The sequence below is a fragment of the Haliotis asinina genome, chromosome 12 (assembly GCF_037392515.1).
Source record: "Haliotis asinina isolate JCU_RB_2024 chromosome 12, JCU_Hal_asi_v2, whole genome shotgun sequence".
Taxonomy (NCBI): Eukaryota; Metazoa; Mollusca; class Gastropoda; order Lepetellida; family Haliotidae; genus Haliotis; species Haliotis asinina.
Genome location: NC_090291.1, coordinates 27,288,973 through 27,310,956, shown reverse-complemented (window position 1 = coordinate 27,310,956; position 21,984 = coordinate 27,288,973). Strand labels below are relative to the sequence as shown.

The following is a 21,984-nucleotide window of genomic DNA, read 5'->3' as shown; positions in this document are numbered from 1 at the left end:
ATGATTTAAATAATAGTGTAAAGACAGATTTATGGATGTTAACTTCAGTAACCAAGCCAGCATGGCATATATAAATACCTTTGCCTAACAGATGAACTAAAATGCGTGAAACATGCTGTATAGTACTTTAAACATTTATTTTCAGAAGCGCTTTGTAGAGTGTGTAGAGTGGCGGAACAGGCGTGATGATCTCAGTAGACAAGAAACCGGAAAGAAAGTGTCACACAGAACAGCAGCAAACAAAAACAAAAAAACCAAAAAGAATGAAATCCGTAAGTATATCTATTCGAATAATAACATGTAACAATTCTTCTCATTACAATGTGTGACAGATTCTAAGTTCCGGAAATATACATTTAAACTGTTTGCGGATTATTGCTTTTTACATTCTTAAGATATGTAACACATGATTCAGATCATAATTTCATAAATCATAACATAAGAATCAAGTCAGTTAATGGTGATATATAAACATGTTATTACACTTCAGTGACTTCATGTCACTTCAGAGCAACAGATTGTGTGTCCATAAGAAAATGGGATATGTCATTAAATGTGATGAACTGCTTAACTTGTGTTGGGGTGATTAATGAAGTAAATAATTTTTCACGACACTTCCTTTTTAATAATTTGCAATCCATCTTGGCATTATGGTTTATCTGTTGATTGATTTTTGTTTAATTTTCAGAAAATTGCACTGCGCATGAAAAGCCTGAAAACTATTGACTGGCCAGATCGACGAAAGGAAAGGGTTTCAACTATACTTACCTTGGAAATGACTTCACCAGTTGTGAGTGATGAAGAAGATGCCAATTCATTGCTCTCTTACCCCTTTACCTGGGAGTCTAAACTCAAGATGTCTGCACTGGACTCAGCCACAATTTTCAACGCCACCACCAAAGCTAAGGCCAACATGAAGACCAGGATGCGGCATCCAACCACAATGACAGAGATATCCGCTCAAGGATGCCCAAGTGGGCTAGTAAATAGCTAATCGATCACATGAACGTAATTTTATCTGTGATCAACTAAATTTGAATTATTCTCAATGTAAAACTTTAATAGTTTTGATATTCTGATTGTATTTCAATTAATACAATTTTATTCAATCTTAATTTTTATCTATTTTCCAAGAGACCTTTATTTACTTTAAATACATTTTTTGTACTTTCAATGTAACCTAAGTTCTTTATTGCATTTTATTTCATTGTTGTATTGTATTGCATGGTGTGTGTTATTATATGTTTAGCATTGACTGACTGGGGTGTGTTTTTCTGTGTCAGCGTGAGGAGGTGCAGGAGGAGTCAAGGGATGCAACTGTTATAGCATGTTTTTAGAAATATTTTTGTCATAAGTGACAAATATTGATCTGTTATCTAGTGCTATATCTTTTTATTATTTATTAGATAAATGTTTGATCCATATTTGTCTGAAAATAAAACAGTGAATCTTATTGTATCTTTTGTTTTTCTTTATGTATACGTGATGATTGTACACAAACTCCTTATATTGTCTTTGCCAACCAGGAGTAACAAGAATGTTATATGCAATGACACACATTGAATGACTCCTGTGAACCCGAGTAAATGAAATGCTGTGGAAAGTTTTCTGGCAACAGAAACTCTGCGGAAACCTGATGGAGTCTTGGTAACTGAAACTCTGCGGAAACCTGATGGAGTCTTGGTGACTGAAACCCTGCGGAAACCTGATGGATCTCTAACTTAACTGAAACTCAACGGAAACTTGTTGGAGCATGGGTAACGGATACCGTGCGGAAACCCTTAGAAAGTGGGTAATTGACAGTTTCCGTCATTGCGGAAACTCAGTGTAAAAGAACGGAAACTCACTGGATTCTTGGTGGAAACTTAAGTTTCAGTCCACTTTCCATCAGGTTTCCGCACTGCGGAAACCAGGTTATTTTTGCTGTGCAAATTTGGAAAAAGACAGACTTGGAAAAAACAATATTCTGCCTTTCAAAGAAACATGTGTTGTGGTTCCCCTTAACAAGTAAAACATCAAAGCAACTACAGTCCGAAGGGTACTGAAGACAGTAGGTCAAATTCTGGTTAAAAGCATCTCAACAAGCAGACAACCCATGGGGATCAGCTGCCCTCTCCGTAACCATCAAATATCCACCTCTCTTCCTTTCCCGTGTTCATTAACCCCTCTGAACTGTTAAATCTGTAGAAGACCTGAAACAATGCCTCATCTGTTTCATATTTAAAGCCAAGCACATAGATTCAGAGAAAACGCAAGACTTTGCCTTCAAGTCGAGAAATATCCCATCAATCCTAGCAGTTGGTGTTTATACAGCTATTGACGTACAACCTCACTTTTTGCCAAGATTCTCAAACAGCTCCATGTGATTACTGCTGTGATATTGTCTCAAGTATCATTATCACAGATAATTCAGTATATGCCATTTTGTACAGCTTGAATTGTATAGATCATGTTGTATACTCTTGTTATGGGGTGTAGTGATGTATTGAAGCTAGAAGATCTTTGAAATGTATCATAGGAACTCGATTGTCTCCTCCCTTTGCTTTTGTTCAGGCTGGTCCACTAATAACTCTTTCAGGGCACGTTATGAAGTGGAGATACACTTGACAGTGTCCATATCGTGAATCCACCCGGGTTACAAATATACATTACAGAAAGTGCTTCACTGTAAACAGGAGTCTTGTGACTTTTCAGTATAATCATCTGTTTTCTTTGTTTGTTCCATGTGGTATTGGTGGAAAACTAAACTCACTCACTCACTGGCCTTAGCTCTATTCAAACAAAGCGCTTCTTTAGGCGTCAATTTTTCTTACCAAGTACTCGTCAAATAGTTCGTGCGTTGAGTAATCGGTTGACTGGTTTATAGATCAAACAATGCAGTATTTGAACCATTCTCGATATATCCAAGGCATACGTTCCGATGAATCTCCACTATACCCTGGATGTATCTACGACCCTGCAATTTTATTACCTCCCTTTGCTGGTTCGCATTCTCACAGTAGCCAATCAGCTATGCCGCCGTTACAACTGAGCTTGCCAGTGTCAACAAAGCTGCGAAGGTTTGTCGACACCTGATTGGATGAAAAGACAGCCAAGGGAGGTAATGAATTTATCGGGTGGGCCATAGATGCATCCTGGGTACAGTGGAGAGTTATCGGAACGTATACCCAGGAGATATCAAAGATGGATTCGAACCACCAGGACAGAATGGGGTGGACGCAGATGACTATTCCGTAATGCAGCCGTGACTGACGGACACTAGGATACGATGTGCACCGATGTTTGGCAATGTCCAGAAAAAGTGTTAATATACAAAGTTTGGTATCCGTAATCCTTTTTCAGAAGCAGGTTTAAAGCTGCAATCTCTGGCTGCTAAGCTACTCATAAAACAGTTCCAAAGATCCATTTAGCACAATGCCACGCATTTCCCAAGGTTCTGAGACATACACCAGCATGACCTTTTTGTTAGATCCTTCTGGTATTTCCCCTTTTTCTGGCAACCTCTATGGGCCCGCCTTATGTCGAACCCTGAAAAAGGATGTTCCGGATGCACGCCATGAGATATTTGTCTCGAACTCGGATGCGAATATTTCAGTGCTGAAGCATAATTTTTCTTCGAAGAATTTAGAGCATATGAGTAGGAATAGTTATGCATTATGATTTAATTGTACAACTGATACAATTCACCGTTTTCTTTATTCGCTGAAATGTAGTTAGTCCATTCTAACACACACCGCGTGATACTGCTATCAGTCTTAAAAATAAAAGGCTTATTTTGGGGGCCGAAATGTACCTCTCATTCACAAGAACCAGGGCCCTTATTCTGGAAACTTTCATAGCCCTGAGAATTCTTAACTTTGATTGTAGTCAATGTGTTAAGAATGGGCTTAAGAAGTTCGTAGGGCTAGGAATGTTTGGAGAATAGCTAGCCACACAGTTAGTATTGACACATCCTTGTTCAGCTGGAAGTGAAGAAAGATAGCCTCCTAGGAACGTTTCGAGAATAGCTAGCCACACAGTTAGTATTGACACATCCTTGTTCAGCTGGCAGTGAAGTAAGATAGCCTCCTAGGAACGTTTCGAGAATAGCTAGCCACACAGTTAGTATTGACACATCCTTGTTCAGCTGGAAGTGAAGAAAGATAGCCTCCTAGGAACGTTTCGAGAATAGCTAGCCACACAGTTAGTATTGACACATCCTTGTTCAGCTGGAAGTGAAGAAAGATAGCCTCCTAGGAACGTTTCGAGAATAGCTAGCCACACAGTTAGTATTGACACATCCTTGTTCAGCTGGCAGTGAAGTAAGATAGCCTCCTAGGAACGTTTCGAGAATAGCTAGCCACACAGTTAGTATTGACACATCCTTGTTCAGCTGGCAGTGAAGAAAGATAGCCTCCTAGGAATGTTTCGAGAATAGCTAGCCACACAGTTAGTATTGACACATCCTTGTTCAGCTGGCAGTGAAGTAAGATAGCCTCCTAGGAACGTTTCGAGAATAGCTAGCCACACAGTTAGTATTGACACATCCTTGTTCAGCTGGCAGTGAAGAAAGATATCCTCCTGGCGTCATGAGGTGCACTATATTATACGACTGCTTCGTAAGTCTGATCTGTATAGTATGGCCCGACTGAATACAACAAAGGCAGTATGGTCGTGTTTTATGCTGTGTTTCATCTAAGTAAGCCAAGACTGTTCAGAGTATATTCCCTGTGAGATAATGGAATCTTCACACCCCGTAGTATTGCATAGGAAGATAAATGACCACATCAGACAATACAACACGCCATACTTCCACGGGAGCACATCAAACAAGATAACAAGGCATATTTCCACAGGAGCACATCAGACAAGATTTTACATGTCATATTTCCACAGGAGCATATCAGGCAAGAATGTACACGTCATTTTGACATAGGAGCACATGAGGGAACAAAACATGCCATATTTCCACGGGATTTATCCGACAAAATAATACAGCACAGAAGTTGTTTTGCAATCCCTTTGTATTCTTTGACAGTTTAGAATCCCCCTACCTAGTCAGAGTGACACTCTTCAGCACATGATACTAGATTGCTATACAAGGTCGTTGCCATTTATATATGATTTAATTAATCAGGGATCATTGTCCGAGTTTTCGATTTTTCCTATTGATGTCTATTGATACAACTTTAATGATTTACCTACGTTTTAACGCATTTTCAACTGCATGTATTATTTTATTCTTGTTTAAAGATCACTTATACTCAAATGCATAAATCATTCATTGACATCGTTCTAAATGAAACCCCGTCGTCAAAACTGCTTATCTCGATCTTTAATTACCTTAAATCGGCCTTTTTGATGACTGTGCACAATTCTCAGCCGCAAACGAAATTTTAACCAATCAGACGTGACGTAATAGTAGGTATAGATATGAGGGTATTAATATTGAAGCACTCCAAGCTTCAGGGAACTCCCCTTTATCTAGAAATCGATTAAAGAGAAGAGCAAGATATGGGGAAATAAATTCCTTAATAATCTTGAAAAATTCTGATGGTATTCCATCATTACCCGGCGATTTATTTGGTTTCGATCTATCTGTTGCTGCCTCCACTTCACATATAGTAATAACATCTGACAGATCATTGTCACCACATTTGCTAACATCTGACAGATCATTGTCACCACATTTGCTACAATTGTGACAATCATGTTCATTAACAAAAGTTTCAACATAGTCATCAAACACATTGACGCCATTCATGTTTAACATTGGGTTCAATAAATCTTTAAAATACGAATGCCACATTCCTGCAGATACATTACAATTATTATCTGATTTATGTGAATATTTCTTAAGAAGACTCCAAAGGCTTTTATAATCATTACTCACGGATGCTTCAGTTAACGTTTTGGAGACACTTTCACAAAAAAAACCGTCGTTTCTCTTTACACAGTTTTTAAAGCTCTTTTCTGCTCTGGTCATATAAACTGAAATTAACTGTAAACGGATATTTTCTAAGATGATCTAAATGTTTGTATTTGGATTGCTTAGCCAACTCACATTCTAAATCAAACCACTCCGGCTGGTTTCTTTTGTGATTCTCATTTCTTGTAAACATAGACTTCCCACTATAGTGTACTATATCTACCAGACTCAATATCACCATTGGAAACATATTCCATGAACTTGCTGAGGCTATTACTTGAATAATCTGATCTGAAAATATCAGTAAATTCTTTTCTATATTCACCTTTCCATCTATAAACTAACCTGTCAGCATGTTGTCTTACAGAGGACCATACTGCCACATCTCTCTCACTGAAAAGGTTAATGGTCAGTGTTAAAGGGAGATGATCTGACTCGCTGCGTGATAGAACGTTAAAATCAGTCACACTTGGGATGACACAAGCAAGATAACACGCATATATAGTCACGAGTGCTATATTCCATTTGGACCAATATAGGTAACGTCACCAGATGCGTTAGACCAACTTCCATTTAGTATATTGATATTAAATAGTCTGCATAAATCTAAAAACTGCTTCCCATAATTGTAAACAATATTGTCCTTTTTAACACGGGGTGGAGAGGGTGATGAGGTAGCATCGTACACAAATCTTCAGGGGGCAGGAAGTCAATACTGTCGTCTTCGATATGATCTAGCTCATTACCAGTTCTGGTGTTTATATCACCACATAGCAATATGTCACTATCTGGATAGTGATGATAATACCTATTTATAAGAAGGGAAATCATTACGAACCTAACAACTATAGAGGTATTTCCTTGCTTAATACTATTAGCAAGTTGTTTACAGATATGATTAACAGGCGAATAGATGATTATATTGAAAGTAGTTGCCTTATCGGAGAGTATCAGGGTGGTTTCAGCAAATTCCATTCGACAATAGATAACATATTCATCCTTCAATCTATTATCCAAAAGTATACAACAAAGTCAGGGAGATTTTACTGTGCATACGTTAATTTCAAAAAGGCTTTCGATATGGTTAATAGACGAAAGCTCCTATTTCTCCTTTTAAATAATGGCATACATGGATATAAATTTAATATTCTCAAAGATTTGTACAACAAGGTGAAGTCTGCAGTTTCAATTGATAGTAAGAAATTATCTGATTATTTTGATTGTTCTACAGGAGGTAGACAAGGTTGTGCTCTTAGCCCCCTGTTGTTTTCGATATTCATCAAGGAGCTCTCGGAATCTATGAGTCCAGCTTTTGACAATGGTGTATTTATATCAGAGGAAATGTATAATGTGTTATCAATACTATTTGCAGATGATCTAGTGTTAGTTGCTGACACCCCTCTGAAGTTGCAATAACAACCATATTTCCTCCATAACTATTGTTTGAAATGGGGCATGGAGATCAATATCGACAAAACAAAAGTGATTGTCTTTAGAAACGGGGGACCATTATCACGATATGAAAAGGCATCGTGACGACCCCTAAGTTTGTACGGACAAGAGCCTGCATCGTTTTATCGCAACAAGCAAACTAAGCCTTATTCCCTTTGAAATGTCTTATTCGCAAGTTGAACATAAATATTACAGATGCCTTTAAGATGTTCGATGCGAAAGTTGTACAGATTTTAATGTATGACAGCGAAATATGGGGCTTCAAGGAAATGCAGCAATTAGAAATTGTTCACCGATCATTTTGTATATGTTTATTAAATGTTTCATTTTCAAATATTGCTCTGTATGGCGAATGTGGGAGATATCCATTATATGTGAACTCATATAAGAATTGTATTAGATATTGGATGAAATTAATCACCGTGCCGTCATATAGATATCCTCACCGATCTATCTTATGATGAAACAATCCTGTAATAGAAAACGGTCTAATTTGAGCAACTAATATAATACAACTATTATTTACTTACGGATTTGGCCGGGTATGGATTCAACAAGGGGTAGGGGATATTGATATGTTTATAAATGCTTTTAAAAGAAGTGTGATTGTCTGCACCAGGCAAGATTGGCGTTATGAGCTATCTGATAAAACGTCATTAAACCATTCTATTCCTTAATAAAACATTCACTTTATCCAGAATTGTACATACACAATGTTAAAAACATTAAATATAGAAAAGCGCTTCTCTTATTTGGATGCTGTTTTAATCTATTAGGCATACAGTGTATTACAAAAGGCTTAAACGGTTATCAAGATGATGATTCTATGTGTTCTCTTTGTAAAGTTACCGAAGATGAATGTCATGTTATATATCATTGTCCTTAGTACAAGGATTTTCGTAAGGATATTCCATACATTTCCACTCATAGCAAAAATATTGATAATTTAAAAGCATTATTGATTTCTACTAATTGTAACCACTTGTTTATGTTGGGAAAATATCTGTATAATGTGTTTCGCACAAGCGGAGAATATATTTGATACGCATGTTAGCAATTAATGTATAAAACATGTAAGGATGTATTATGGGCCATATGGTCTTGAAAACAATAAAGCATTGAATTGAATTGAATCTATGCAGAATTCATCTACTTTTCCGGGGGTAAACTATTTCGTTTACAGGTTTGTACAAACCTGAAATCGCGAAAACTGTTGTGGAAAATGAAAGCTATATGTTCTCACAATCTACTATCATTTAGTTTTGTCTCCTGCTTGGCCTAGTTTTCGAGTTACAACCCTTGTTTTCATAGACGATTCTGTCAAAATCACTTGGTGTCGCTTGGTTGTAATCCGTGTTAGGTGGTATAAACCTACACGTTATTTGTCATCATTAACTTGATGGTCAGTTAATGAATTTATAACAAGTATAATTAGTGGTAACGCCACTCAGATTACCCGACAAAGGTCCCCATTTGGCATTTCTTGTCTGGATCGATCAAAGGATTAACCGATAACACGCTGATTGATTAATTACTTTTAGGTGGATTTAAATGGGGATTTGTCAAAAGGTAGTATTTATGTATGTATAAAAAATGAGTTTATTCGTTCTTTAATGACAGACTGGTCTCAAGAACAGACCCTTGACATGCATCACACTTTGCAGATGTCACAGAGCAAGACAAGAACAAATCAGTCCTGACTACGTGAGATCTGTTAAAGTCGAAATTTAATCACGTTCTGTTGCTCTGGTGGCTGTTTTAACGAAGCATACAAGTATATTACGTTCGCTTCATTTACTTTCATATTCATGGGTTTGAACAGTACATCCAACAGTTTAAATTAGTAACAACAACGAGCAATTTGTTCTTCTTTGAGGTACCTTACAATCACTTGTAATGATACAAATCTCTAACGGAATCCACATTCTGATATCTAACGTAAACTACGTGTAGTTGTATCTACATGATATTGCTTAACGGAAGCAATGTGCATATGTCGAAGCAGCAGGGATAATCTACGTACATATTATCTCCCTGGTCCAAGTAGCGAACTAGCGGATATGCAGTTGAGCGTGAATCAACTACGCATGGGTAGATGACTGTGTGTGCTGATATCTAACCGAATCTTTATATTCAACTACAACTGAATCTACCTGATGATTTGTAGGTGTATTTTCACGTTGAAATATAGCTGAATCACGTTCATGTTGAAATATAGCTGAATCTTCACCCTGTTATATCACATAATCTGTATAACTAATTAAATGCCTTGGCATCTTGCCGGTGCTGGTATGCTCAACGTGCTCATGTGTAACTCAGTCTACAAGCTGTTATGTAGCTAAGTCTGTGGTTCTACAGTTCTGTGGACTACCTGCCCTCACCTCTCATGAGGAATGATACCACACAACAATATCAATGTTGCCCATATAAGGCTTTATTGGTGCTATCAAACATTACTAAATGTGACAGTCATGTTGTGTTCATAAACAACATATATATTCATGATAGAAATCTAAAACTGAGATATGACAGTCCTGTGGGGTTCAATGGTCAGTCACTGGGTATAAATGTACAAGCAAACTGTATACATGTATAGAATGTTCATGTGTCAGACATGTACAGAGTAGATATGATGTTAAACTTTCATAGTGGAAACTGTACACATATAGAAAATTACAGTTTCTTACATATATACATGAATCTAAAACCAAAATATAACTGTGTGTCTTTGATATATACAGAATGTGGTACATCTTGTTTATATGCGAAGGCAGCAAGAATAACACAGAATTGAAGCCCCTCCAACATGCTGCATACCGTGAAACCTAATTCACACATCAGAATTACAATTGTTGGAAAATTGGGCTATTACACTATTACACTGTGGACATTTATTGTTCCATAACACATCCCTGATGTAAGGACTGATCCACCCTAGTTACTGGTGAGGAGCGAGTGAGTATGGTTTTATGCTGCTTTTAGCAATATTCCAGCAACATCAGAGTACACCAGAAATGGGCTTCATGACAAGCAACCACTACCCCACTGCCCGTTATTGCTGAGGACAAATGCATGACACTATACTGGACAGGATGGAAAATGGCCCCAATACAGCTTTAAACAACTTTTCTGTCATACCCTGGCCAACTTCTTTGATTTCTAACTGAATTATTTTTTTTCAAATATTGAACATAGTCTTTAAGAGCCACTGGATGCAAAGATGTTGCTTCAGCACTTCTGCATCCTCAATATATCCAGAGTACACCTTCCTATATCTCCACAACACCCTGGATGCATCTACGGTTTGGCCCAATAAATGTATTACCTCCCTTGGCTGGCTTTTTATCCAATCTGGTGTCTATGATGGGAAGTTGAGAGTACTCATCACAGCTTTCTTTTGCTTCTTAAATTGTCTAAACGATTGAACTTGGCAACACAAATCATAAAGAGGGACTCTGTAAGAGGTAGAAGAAGGTAGAGGTAGAGGAGTTCTTGCCTATATGTTAGTAAAGCTTAGGACCTGTCAGTTTTCCTGTATGATTTCCCAAAGACTGCGCCTCTGTGACCTCTATCTCTGTTGACACTGTCAAGCTAGGTCGTAATTTAATGGCGCTTAGCTGATTGGTTACTGTTGAACTAGTAAAGGGAGGGAATAAAACTAGCCACAGATGTATCCAGGGTATAGTGCTGATTTATCAGAACATTTACATTGGAGATATTGAGGATGGAGCTTCTGTAACTCTGTGGTTTCTCCATGTACATGTGAAATTACTAACAGGTGAATGTATAAGGGCAATTATCCATTACTTTCCTGCACCTTTGGGCAGAGGGGGCAATTTTCTTTTTGACAAATTTGGTTGAGGAAGTTCAGAAGGTTTGGGAGGACATATGTCTAGGTACTCTGGGGGAAGTTCATGGACTGGTTCTAAATACTCATCAGTTATCTCCCTTCTCACTGGCTTGTTGATCATGTAAGCTAATCTGTCAATAGGTGAACTGGGATTCTTTGGCAATGGAGTGGTTTGGGGCACTCCTGCTTCAGATTCATTTACAAACTGTAATTTGTGCATTCTATCTTTTTCTTTCAAAACATTCATGTCAAGATACCGATGACAGCTTGATGACTGATCATGAGTAGTTGGACCCTCACTTAATCCCTTCATCTGACATTGTTCACCTTGACATTCAGCTTCATTGTTACCTTCATTTGCATATCCTGTAGTTTGACCTTGAGTCTGGTTCACATAATTTGGCTTTGGACATGACTTAACAGGTTCAAGATAATCATTTTGGTCAAATGCAGGGTTCCCATGACCATTCTTGCTCAAGTTTGGCAATAATTTCTTTTCATCTTTTGGCACCTCTTCCATCTGACTGAGCTCATTCTTTGACACAATAGGACTGAGATAGTCTTTGTCAAGGAGAGGCTTAGCAGAGTCACCTCCCTTGTCCTTCCCAGCTTGGGCTGCTGGTTGAGTTGAGAATGATGCCTCTGAGTTCTTCCTGGCTGCAGCCCGCACCAGATTACACTCCTTGAGATTTTGTTTAGTTGAGTAGGTCACCTCGTATGGAATGATCGTTTCTCCAAACTCAGCATAGGTGTTCTCTGAAATATAGGCATTTTTTCAATATTTACCTCATATTCAGTATGTGAAGATGAAAGATTACACAACATTCAAAGTAAAAATGTCTCAGTTAGAACACTCGTACTTCTGATGGCCTAAGATGTCCAGTGACATGATGTTACATATGAAGATGAAGGACAACAGATACTGTAAACTGTCTTATTTCCGCACCTATAAATTTTTGCGAGTGATGGTCACTAAACCTTTTCGTGCCTTCCTATTTTCGCGAGGTGATCTTGTTACAGGGGCATCTCTGAATGTTTTTACACTGTTATAAAATAAACAGATTTGCGAAGTGATCTAACAACAAATTAATGTATTTGATTTCAGAATTAATCCTTTTTAATTAGGTGTTAGAGAAATGAAAATAGAACGTGATTGAGCCGTGTTAATCCAGATTAGCCCAGCTGTGACACGTGATTGAGCAATGACACCTGTATTGTTTTTGTGTTGTTGACTTACCTGAATAGAGTGTATGATATATCTATATTATCGCGTGTTTTTATTCTCACGTCATGAAGCCTGACGCGAAGTTCGCGAAAATTAAACGGTCGCGAAATTTGGCTGTTTACAGTAACCAGTCTCTAATGAGTGAAATATTTGAAATGCACTGATTGTGTTAAATATCAACATGCCCAGCTACAGCAGGGTGCCAACGGTAAAACTATACACCAACTATACTCATATGAACAGCTTTAGAGTGAGCAGGCATCACATAATGTATAGTAACGCTGATTTTGAGTATGTGATATATAGGGCAAACATGACAATTGTCATCTGTTAATAAGGCAACGTGCAAACATGCAGACAATCTTGAATGGTGGTAAATTATTAAAACTGTTGATAGATGTATTTATTTCCCTTAAAGTATAGAGTGTTTGTGTCTGTTTATATGGTCACACAGTGTGTACATGAAGCTGTGTTCCCCTCAAGATAAACCTACAACTTATAACATATGTCTGTGCGTGTGCGTGTGCGTGTGCGTGTGCGTGTGCGTGTGCGTGTGCGTGTGAACACAAACCCTCAGTCATGCTGCCATGAGTTCTGCGGTGGTCTTCATCAGCATGCTCGAACACTGGGTTAGTCAGCATCGTCATGTTCACTGCCGCAGCGTTGTTCATGCTTGGTAGCAGACTGGAGGGATAAATGTACATTGTAAAACTGTGCACAGAGGAAAGAGCTTAATCACTCTTTATCCAATCACCTGTAGCTAGTTTAATCCCAAATGGCATTCATAGTGAAAAAATACATTACTGTCATACATTTGATAAAAGTCGAAAGGCTTCTGTGTATTTAGACAGAAAGTTCACCCACAACACCTTGCTGATGACATATACAGATGTAGATGCCAAGGAAATGATTGAACACAGCAAACTTTTAAGTCTTTTGTTTACACAACCTTGTAGTTTTCTAATTGGAACACAAATCACTTTAATTAACAACTGACTTAAGTTAACACATTTCTCTTGACACATTGACTCCACAAAGCACATTTCATGTAACAAGACACTTACTTCACATGATACACTTCACACATCTCATTTCACAGGATATGCTTCACAAGACACTTACTTCAAATGATAAACTTCACAACACACTTTACATGGTACACTTCACATGATACACTTCACAAGACACTCACTTGACAAGACACCCCCTTCACAAGACACTTACTTCACAAGATTCACTTTATATGACATTCTTCACATGATACACTTCACAAGACACTCACTTTACAAGACACCCCCTTTACAAGACACTCACTTCATGGAGGCCCTCCTCTTCCTATATCGGTGTATCTTACACACCACCCAGGCTATGAGACATGCCATCAGGATGGTGGTACACACAAGACCAAGAGACAAGTAGATGGTCATGTGGTCAGTCGTGTCCTTCCCATTGGAATCTGGAACAAACAACAAAAACTGATCAATTCACATGTCTTCAGTCCACCAGCTCCATTACTTGACCAGTTAACCAGCAGATCCACCAGCACCCATAAAACCAGCCCAGTGTTTTCTCCACACACACACTAGAATCATACACACATTATCAGGTCATACATTGTACAACTCAGTCTTAAGCCACCTTCTTCAACCAATTTCAGAAATTTCTGCCGGTGACAGAAACACCAAAGGAAGTTTTCTGTGATACAATATGACCTGAAATCTCTGTCCAGTGATAACTAAAACCAGGCAGCCACCCACCAGGTTTCACAGTTTCCTGGAAGTGGAAACCCTTGATGCTGGTTTGTAGGTTTCCAATGTGGCCACTGCTCACTGCATCATGGAGAACATTCCTCAGAGCCATGTACCCAATCTTCTCAGTCATACTTGTCACATACTGGGTGTAAGTTGCTTCAAACTCAGCCACCATTTCACTCTTGTCAGCTGAAGGCCTAATATACAAATATTGTTTAACTTTAGTAGAATCTGTTAACACTGAAGTGTAGATTCTAGATCACTTCACTTAAATCATGTCTAATCTTAAAGCAAATGGGTGTTTTTAGAATTGTAGATAACAACGTAATGGACTGTCAGAAATATCACTGTGTAAGAGCTTATTTTACGTGTTTAACAGTTCTGTACAATTCTGCTATCAGAAATACGTAATGAAATTACACATATAATGCCATGAGTATGAGGAATGCCGATACAGCGGCAGGGCTCTACCTGAGAGACTTGATGGTGACATCCAGCTGTCCAGTACTCTTCAGTGCTGACATTACATTCTCAACCTGAAGCAAAATGCTAAGCACAGTGATATTTGAAACATGATACTGCTTGAGCTGGCAGCTACCTTGTCAAAAGTTTCCTTATCTTTAAGTTATGCATATCGCAATGGCTCATGATCATGATACAACCAAGTACTACGGACGACCTCACCTGTCTACTGAAGTCAGCCAGTACCGTCTGTCTGTTGCGGGTGGTGTAAGGCATCTGGATTGTTACCTTGCCTTCATAGCTGGACAGCACTGCCAAAGGAAGTAACAAGTGAGCAGTCTTTTCTGAGCAATCAGTGTACACAAGCATACTGCCTAATAAGAGGTAATCAATAAAATCAATGGTCAAATCATGATCAAAAGTAAAGATCTAAAACATATACAGTATGGTTCAAAATTATTGAGAATAGCTAAAGCATTTCATATTATTAAACGAGAACAAATCAGATAAAATTGAATGTATTGTGAAAGTGAACTGACCTTTTCATGTTGTGTAGGTAACAATTTAATATTTTATCAAGTCTCCTTGAGCTTCACGGCACAGTCTAAGACGGGTAGGCATACTTCCTATCAGAGAGGTTAGTGTCTCGTGAGTTATGCTGTCCCAGTATCGGACCACTTCTCTCTTCATGTCTTCAATTTTTGTCAACCCCTTTTGATTCACACATTCCTTCATCATCCCCCAAATGTTCTCAATGGGATTTAAGTCAGGACTATATGCAGGAAATGGTAATGCAGTCACATTTTTCTCCTGAAACCACTGCTTGGCATGTTTTGCGGTGTGTTTAGGATCATTATCTTGCTGCAAAATCCAGTCATTTCCATAAAACACATGTGCACTTGGAAGGAGAAAATTATCTAATATGTTAGTGTAGCGTTGACTTGTCAGATTTCCCTCAAACACACACAGCGGGGTCGTTCCTAATAAGGATATCCCTCCCCATACATGAAACTTTGGGCTGTATTTAGGTCGTCGATACAACGGTGCTGACGCAGACTTTGTCCATATTTTCACATTATTGGGATATACCCATATTGAGCTTTCATCAGTAAAAATCACATTTTCCCTGTCAAAGTTTTCATATGCCAAACACCACTCAACATGCCTGTCTTTATGTTCTTGTTTCATGAGAGGAGAAGGAATTCCAGTCTTTTTCTCCCATCCAAGATCAATCAAATTTCTTCTAACTGTAGATTTTGATACAACTGTTGATCCCCTATCTATCATTTCATACCTGATGTTGGAGATGCTTGCCCTTTGCTTTTTAGTCGCTAAAATTCCCAGCCGGACGCGATCTGAGAAGTCCAATTTTCTGGGTCTCCCTGCTCCTTTCTGGTGCCCAAAATCCTTTCCCTCTTTAAAAGTCTTCCTAATCCTATACACAGTAGAAAGAGGAGTTCCTGTTCTCCCTACCAATGTATTTACATCATCAATTCCTTGATTACACAACTCAAAAATCAACCTTCTTTTATCTTCAGCAGACATTGTTGACAGTGCTGAGGAAAATGACGTCTGCTACAAATTCAGGGGAGGTAACTCTAATTGTACTATACTCAGTAGGCCAAGATGAGTTACCTCCCTTATACCATTACTTAGTTTTAAGTATCAGTGAATCAGTTGAGGTGTTAGGATAGCTCAAAGTAAGAAGAAAAATTCTCAATAATTATGAACCAGACTATATGTTAAGCTCTACTACCAGCTACACAAACAGAAAATTTCATGTGTGAACATGATAACAAAGATACTGGAACCATAATCACTTGAATCATAACAAATTTGAAAAACATATCCTCTGAAAACAGGAAGAATGGCTGACTTCATACCTGTGTGCTTCTGCACCTGGCACCGTACCCCTGTATACTCCATGGGGCACACACACACCCCAGACTGCTCCACACATGTGCCACCATTGTAACACACAGACAGTGAGCATTGATCTGTAACATGGAGGACAACAATTAACACACTGAGAGTGAGCATAGATCGGTCACATGGAGGTCAGCAATTAACATACAGACTATGTGCATACATCTGTAAAATGCAGGTCAGCAATTAACACACAGACAATGAGCATAGATCTGTAACATGGAGGCCAGTGATTAACACACAGGCGATGAGCACCAATATCTATAAGACAACAATATTTAAAACATCATGTAGTGTTCTGCAGAAAATACCCCATCATGTGTCATAAGCTTATTTCACATTGTACTTCTATGTTTTGCTCAACAGTTGTATAGGAATATTTTATGAATGCACCTTCATACTGAGAGCAAGAATGACCAACCTGTAGTTGTAGAGGCCAATGTGTCAGTTGTTGTTGTTGATGACGGTCCAAGAGTGCCATCAACCTCACACTGCCTCCCGCTGTAGCCTGGGTTGCAGTCACACATGAAGGTGTTGTTGGGCATTGACACACAGACTCCTCGGTCAAAACATGGGTATGCATCACAGGGGCTAACATAGCCACAGTTGGAGTCTAGAAGGACCCCTGGCCGTGTGGGGCAGTGGCAGATATAGCCAATGTCACTGTCTTCAGCCTCACAAGTCCCACCATTGACACATGGAGCCAAGGAACAATCTGTCACAACCTTCACTTCACACCTATGACCTTTCCAGTGAAGGTTACAATAGCAGACATGGCGGCCATTTTCAACTGTACAAGCCCCTCCATTTTGGCAAGGGTTTTCTCGACATCTGCGGGTGTGGATTTCACATCTTGTGCCATTATAGCCTTCAGGACAGTTGCAGTTAAATGTGTCACCCGCTGAAGAACAGGCTCCACCATTCTGACAAGGGTTTGGCCAGCAGGAAGAGCCAAGATCCTCACAGTGTGGTCCAGTGTTGATAGATCTGCACTCACATTCATAACCACCAACTCGAGACACACACACACCGCTGTTCAAACATGGGTTGGATTCACAATAGTCAATGGTATTTTGACAGTTTGCACCTGATGAAGAGAAAGAACATATAGACCTACTTGTTGACCATTCTGTCACACATGTAATGGATACCACTGTATACTTTTTATCTTTCAGCAGGCACCCTTCCTGACAGTGACACTGTATCCAATGGTTCCACAAGGACTCCAGGAAACAGAACTCTAAGAGAGTGGGTATAGTTTTACATGTCACACAGCAACATTCCAGCTATATGGCAGCAATCTGTTAATAATCAAGCCTGGATCAGACACAGTTGGGATACAATGACATGTGTCAACTAAGTCAGTGAGTCCGACCATCCAATTTTAGTTGCCTCTTACAACAAGCATGGGTTACAGAAGATCAATTCTTCATATGTTACAGATCTGATAAACATGTAACTACTCTGCAATAAACTTCTGGTTTAGTGCATTCTGTAATGTTTCACTGGAGATTCTTACACTGTTACTAAGGTGGAGTGACTACAATGAAGAGGGGTATATTATGTCCTTTCAATCCTCATTTTATATCTGGTTTCATTACCTGTGAGCCAGCTGGTATTCTTAATTAATCATACAAAACCGACAAATACAGAACAGCATTATAAGCTGTGGCTGGTCCATCTCTTACCAGTGTACCCAGCCAGACAGTGACATGCAAAGTCCCATGGATCTGGGCCATCTGTACATGAAGACCCATTCTGACAAATACCCAACAGACATTCATCTATTGGTTCATCGCAGTCATCGCCTTGGTAACCATACTGGCAGCGGCTACAGTTGTATCCTCCAATCATATCCTCACAAATATGATTTGGCTGACAGGGGTAGTTGTCTGTCAGCTTGCACTCATTGACATCTGCAGCAGACACAACAATTTTATACTGCATACTTGCCATTGTATATAATATGGTGAAAAATATAGAAAATTCATCTATTGTTTGGTCATTCTCTCATACCATATACTGAATGCTAGAATCTGGAAATGAAACATGTCATTACATCTAATGACAAAAGGTGAACATGCCACCAAATGGCTCAAACAATGTGCCAGTAAAATGTCTACAGGACTATTTATAGTATAACTAATTATTTATTATCGAAGAAGTTGACACATGAGACCAAAAAGAAGCTTGCAAACATGTTACAGTGAATGAAAGAAAAAGAAGAAACACAAAGATGTGTGGGAATGAAACTGTATGTTTTAAGTGTGAATTCTATCCTGTTGGAGGGAAGGTTATGCTGGAATGAAGGTCATGAGGGAGGGAAGGTGTGATGGATCACAAAACATGGATAAATGTTCGATTTTGGTTTTAATACCGTTAAGGTACAAACATGGCGGACGTGACTCCTGAACTAGCCCTACCCAACATGCCATGCGACGTTTTCTCCACAAAAAATGGGAATTGTATATGAAGCGTACGCGGAGTACTTAAAACATTACATACCTCCCCCTTTAAGATTTTAATAGTTCTGTGAAATAAAAGAGGAGTGACTGCCTGTCATAGGTAATGATCAATGATCACTTAAACTTTTAAGACTTAGAGTCCACTGAAAATCACTTGAACTTTAGATAACTTTAGTGTCCATTGGAAATCACTTAGAACTGTAGAATTTAACGAAAACTGAAACTGTCCCATTCTTGGGTTAAACTTTAACACTGAAACACATTTAAAGTTCATATAATCATAACATCAGGTCTTCACATCGAGTCGATCAGTCTCTTTGGAGGTTTGGTCGTGCGACTCGAACGCCTCAGGTTACACGCCTCAGAGCGTGTACTAGCAGGGGTCACCGGCGTTGACACAGTTTTTGGTTGCGAGTTGGTCAGCCCAACTTCCGTTGTCGAAGTGTTCGATTTTGTCTCACTCACCGGAGACATGGTTGTCTCGCCTGCCTGAGACATGGTGGGTGTCTCAAGCTGTGTTGCGTCTTCGCTCGTGCTGTATCTCAGCTTGATGTGGTCGAAGTGTCTCCTGACTACTCGGCCATCGTTGAGGACTATGATTGCTGTTGAACTCGATGTTTCGCTGACTTTACCCGGAATCCATCTCTGACCCGATCCGAAGTTTGCGACGTAGACTGGGTCACCAGCTAAGATTGTTTTCTGTTTGGTGTGAGTATCTCGGTAATGTTTCTGAGTGGTTTGTGCCTTTAGCACTGTTTCAGAGTCGTCAGGGTGTAACAAGTCCAGACTGGTCCTCATTCTCCTGCTGAACATCAGCTCCGCTGGGGATTTCCCTGTGGTTGAGTGAGGTAAGGAACGATATCTGAACAGGAATCGTGAGACTTTGTATTCTACACTACCACCGTCCATTTTCTTTAGTCCTTCTTTTAGAGTTTGGACTGACCTCTCAGTGAGACCGTTTGAGCCTGGGTGGTACGGAGGAGTGAACACGTGTTTTATTCCGTTTTTCTGTGTGAAGTCACGGAATTCAGAACTTGTGAAGCAAGTCCCGTTGTCTGAGACTAGAGTTTTGGGGAGACCAAAGTTTGCGAAGGAAGACTGTAGTTTACCGATGGTTGCTTCGGAAGTAGAGTTGTTCATGACGTGTACATCCATCCATTTGGTATGTGGATCGACTATCACCAGGAACATTTTGTTCATGAGGGGTCCAGCAAAGTCTATGTGTATCCTCTGCCACGGAGTACGGGGGTACTCCCAGGGGTGAATGTTCACAGCAGGCGGGGCCTTTGCATTGATCTGACAGGGCTCACAGCTTCTTACTTTCAGCTCAATGTCTTCATCTAGTCGTGGCCACCACAGATAGTTGCGCGAGAGCATTTTCATCTTTACAATACCTGGGTGTCCCTCATGAAGTACATCAAGGATTCGACTCCGTCCTGGTTCAGGGACAATGACACGAGATCCCCACAGTATCACTCCACCATGAGTGCTGAGCTCATTTCGTCTGGCTGAGTAAGGTCGGAGTGATGCATCAGTGTGTGTTGACTCTGGCCAACCATGCTGTACGAGTCTGTGTACTCAGGACAACACGGGATCAGGACTTGTCCATTTCTCTATCTCCTTGGCTGTAACTGGTGTTGTCTCCAGGAAGTCCATGAGGTAGATAGTTTCAGGGAGCGACGGCACAGGAGGTATGTTCACATGTTGAGGCAAACGGCTGAGAACGTCCGCATGACCCAGGTCCTTACCCGGGGTGTACATGAACGAGTAGTCATATGCTGAGAGGGTGATTGCCCATCTCTGTATTCTTGGCGATGACATGGCAGATATCCCTTTCTTTTCTCCGAAGAGGAATAGTAGAGGCTTGTGATCATTGGAGATCCAGAAGTGGGTGCCGTAGAGAATTTGGTGGAACTTTTTCACACCAAAATGACTGAGAGTCCCTCCTTTTCTATTTGTGAGTAGCCCTTTTCCGCCTGGTTTAGGGTACGTGAAGCGAAGGCAATCAGTCTCTGTGAACCGTCGGGCATCTTGTGTGAGAGTACGGCGCCGAGGCCGTAGGCAGATGCATCTGTGGCAAGCACCAGTTCTTTGTCACGGTCGAAGTGAACGAGAACTTCAGCAGACTGTAGAAGTTCTTTTGACTTCTGGAAGGCTTTCTGTTGCATGGCTTCCCATTGCCATTTAGCATCCTTCTTGAGCAGGATGTGCAGTGGTGCTAACACTGTAGATAAGTTCGGCAGGAACCTACCGTAGTAGTTCAGCAATCCCAAATAGGATTTCAGTTCAGTCACGTTTTTCGGAGCTGGTGCATTGGCTACGGCTGATACCTTGTCTTGCATTGGGTGCAATCCGTCGGCACTGATACGGTGTCCTAAGTAGACAACCTCGGGTGCCTGAAAGACACACTTCTCACGTTTCACTCTAACTCCAGCCTCTGAAAGCTTGCTGAGGACAGTGTTGACATTCTGTAGATGCTGTTTGTCATTAGCGCCGGTGGTGATGATGTCATCTTGATAACTTCCGGTCATGTTGATGCCTTAAAGTAGGTTATCCATGCACCTTTGGAAGATCCCAGGAGCCGATTTTATACCAAAAGGTAATCGGTTGAATTGGAAAAGTCCTCTGTGTGTGTTTATTGTGGTATATTTCTTTGACTGTTCATCAATAGGTAGTTGGAGAAAGGCACTTGTGAGATCTATCTTAGTGAAACGCTGACCACCCGAAAGTCTAGCGTACAAATCCTCAATGCGAGGAATAGGATAGGGGTCTTGCTGACACACCCTGTTTATAGTCACTTTGTAATCTCCGCAGAGACGCACTGAGTTGTCCCCCTTGAGAACTGGTACAATGGGTGTGGCCCAATCAGAATGTTGTACCGGGGAAATGATACCTTGATCGATAAGTCGATCGAGCTCAGCATCCACCTTTTCCTTCATAGCAAA

At 39.9% G+C, this 21,984-nt stretch overlaps 1 protein-coding gene across 1 annotated transcript in view; it reads right to left on the bottom strand.

The window, feature by feature from the left end:
- Nucleotides 1-9,777: 9,777 nt before the first annotated feature.
- LOC137257445 (sushi, von Willebrand factor type A, EGF and pentraxin domain-containing protein 1-like) overlaps nt 9,778-21,984 on the bottom strand; it is a 38,050-nt gene continuing 25,843 nt past the window's right edge. Inside the window, exons 23-31 of the mRNA XM_067794776.1 lie at nt 18,263-18,490; nt 16,996-17,661; nt 16,532-16,645; nt 14,871-14,959; nt 14,658-14,722; nt 14,193-14,383; nt 13,750-13,891; nt 13,007-13,119; nt 9,778-11,966 (exon numbers count right to left, since the gene is read on the bottom strand). Coding sequence (XP_067650877.1) covers nt 11,164-11,966; nt 13,007-13,119; nt 13,750-13,891; nt 14,193-14,383; nt 14,658-14,722; nt 14,871-14,959; nt 16,532-16,645; nt 16,996-17,661; nt 18,263-18,490 — 2,411 coding nt within the window. The 3' untranslated portion in view covers nt 9,778-11,163. The remainder of the gene's footprint in view (nt 11,967-13,006; nt 13,120-13,749; nt 13,892-14,192; nt 14,384-14,657; nt 14,723-14,870; nt 14,960-16,531; nt 16,646-16,995; nt 17,662-18,262; nt 18,491-21,984) is intronic.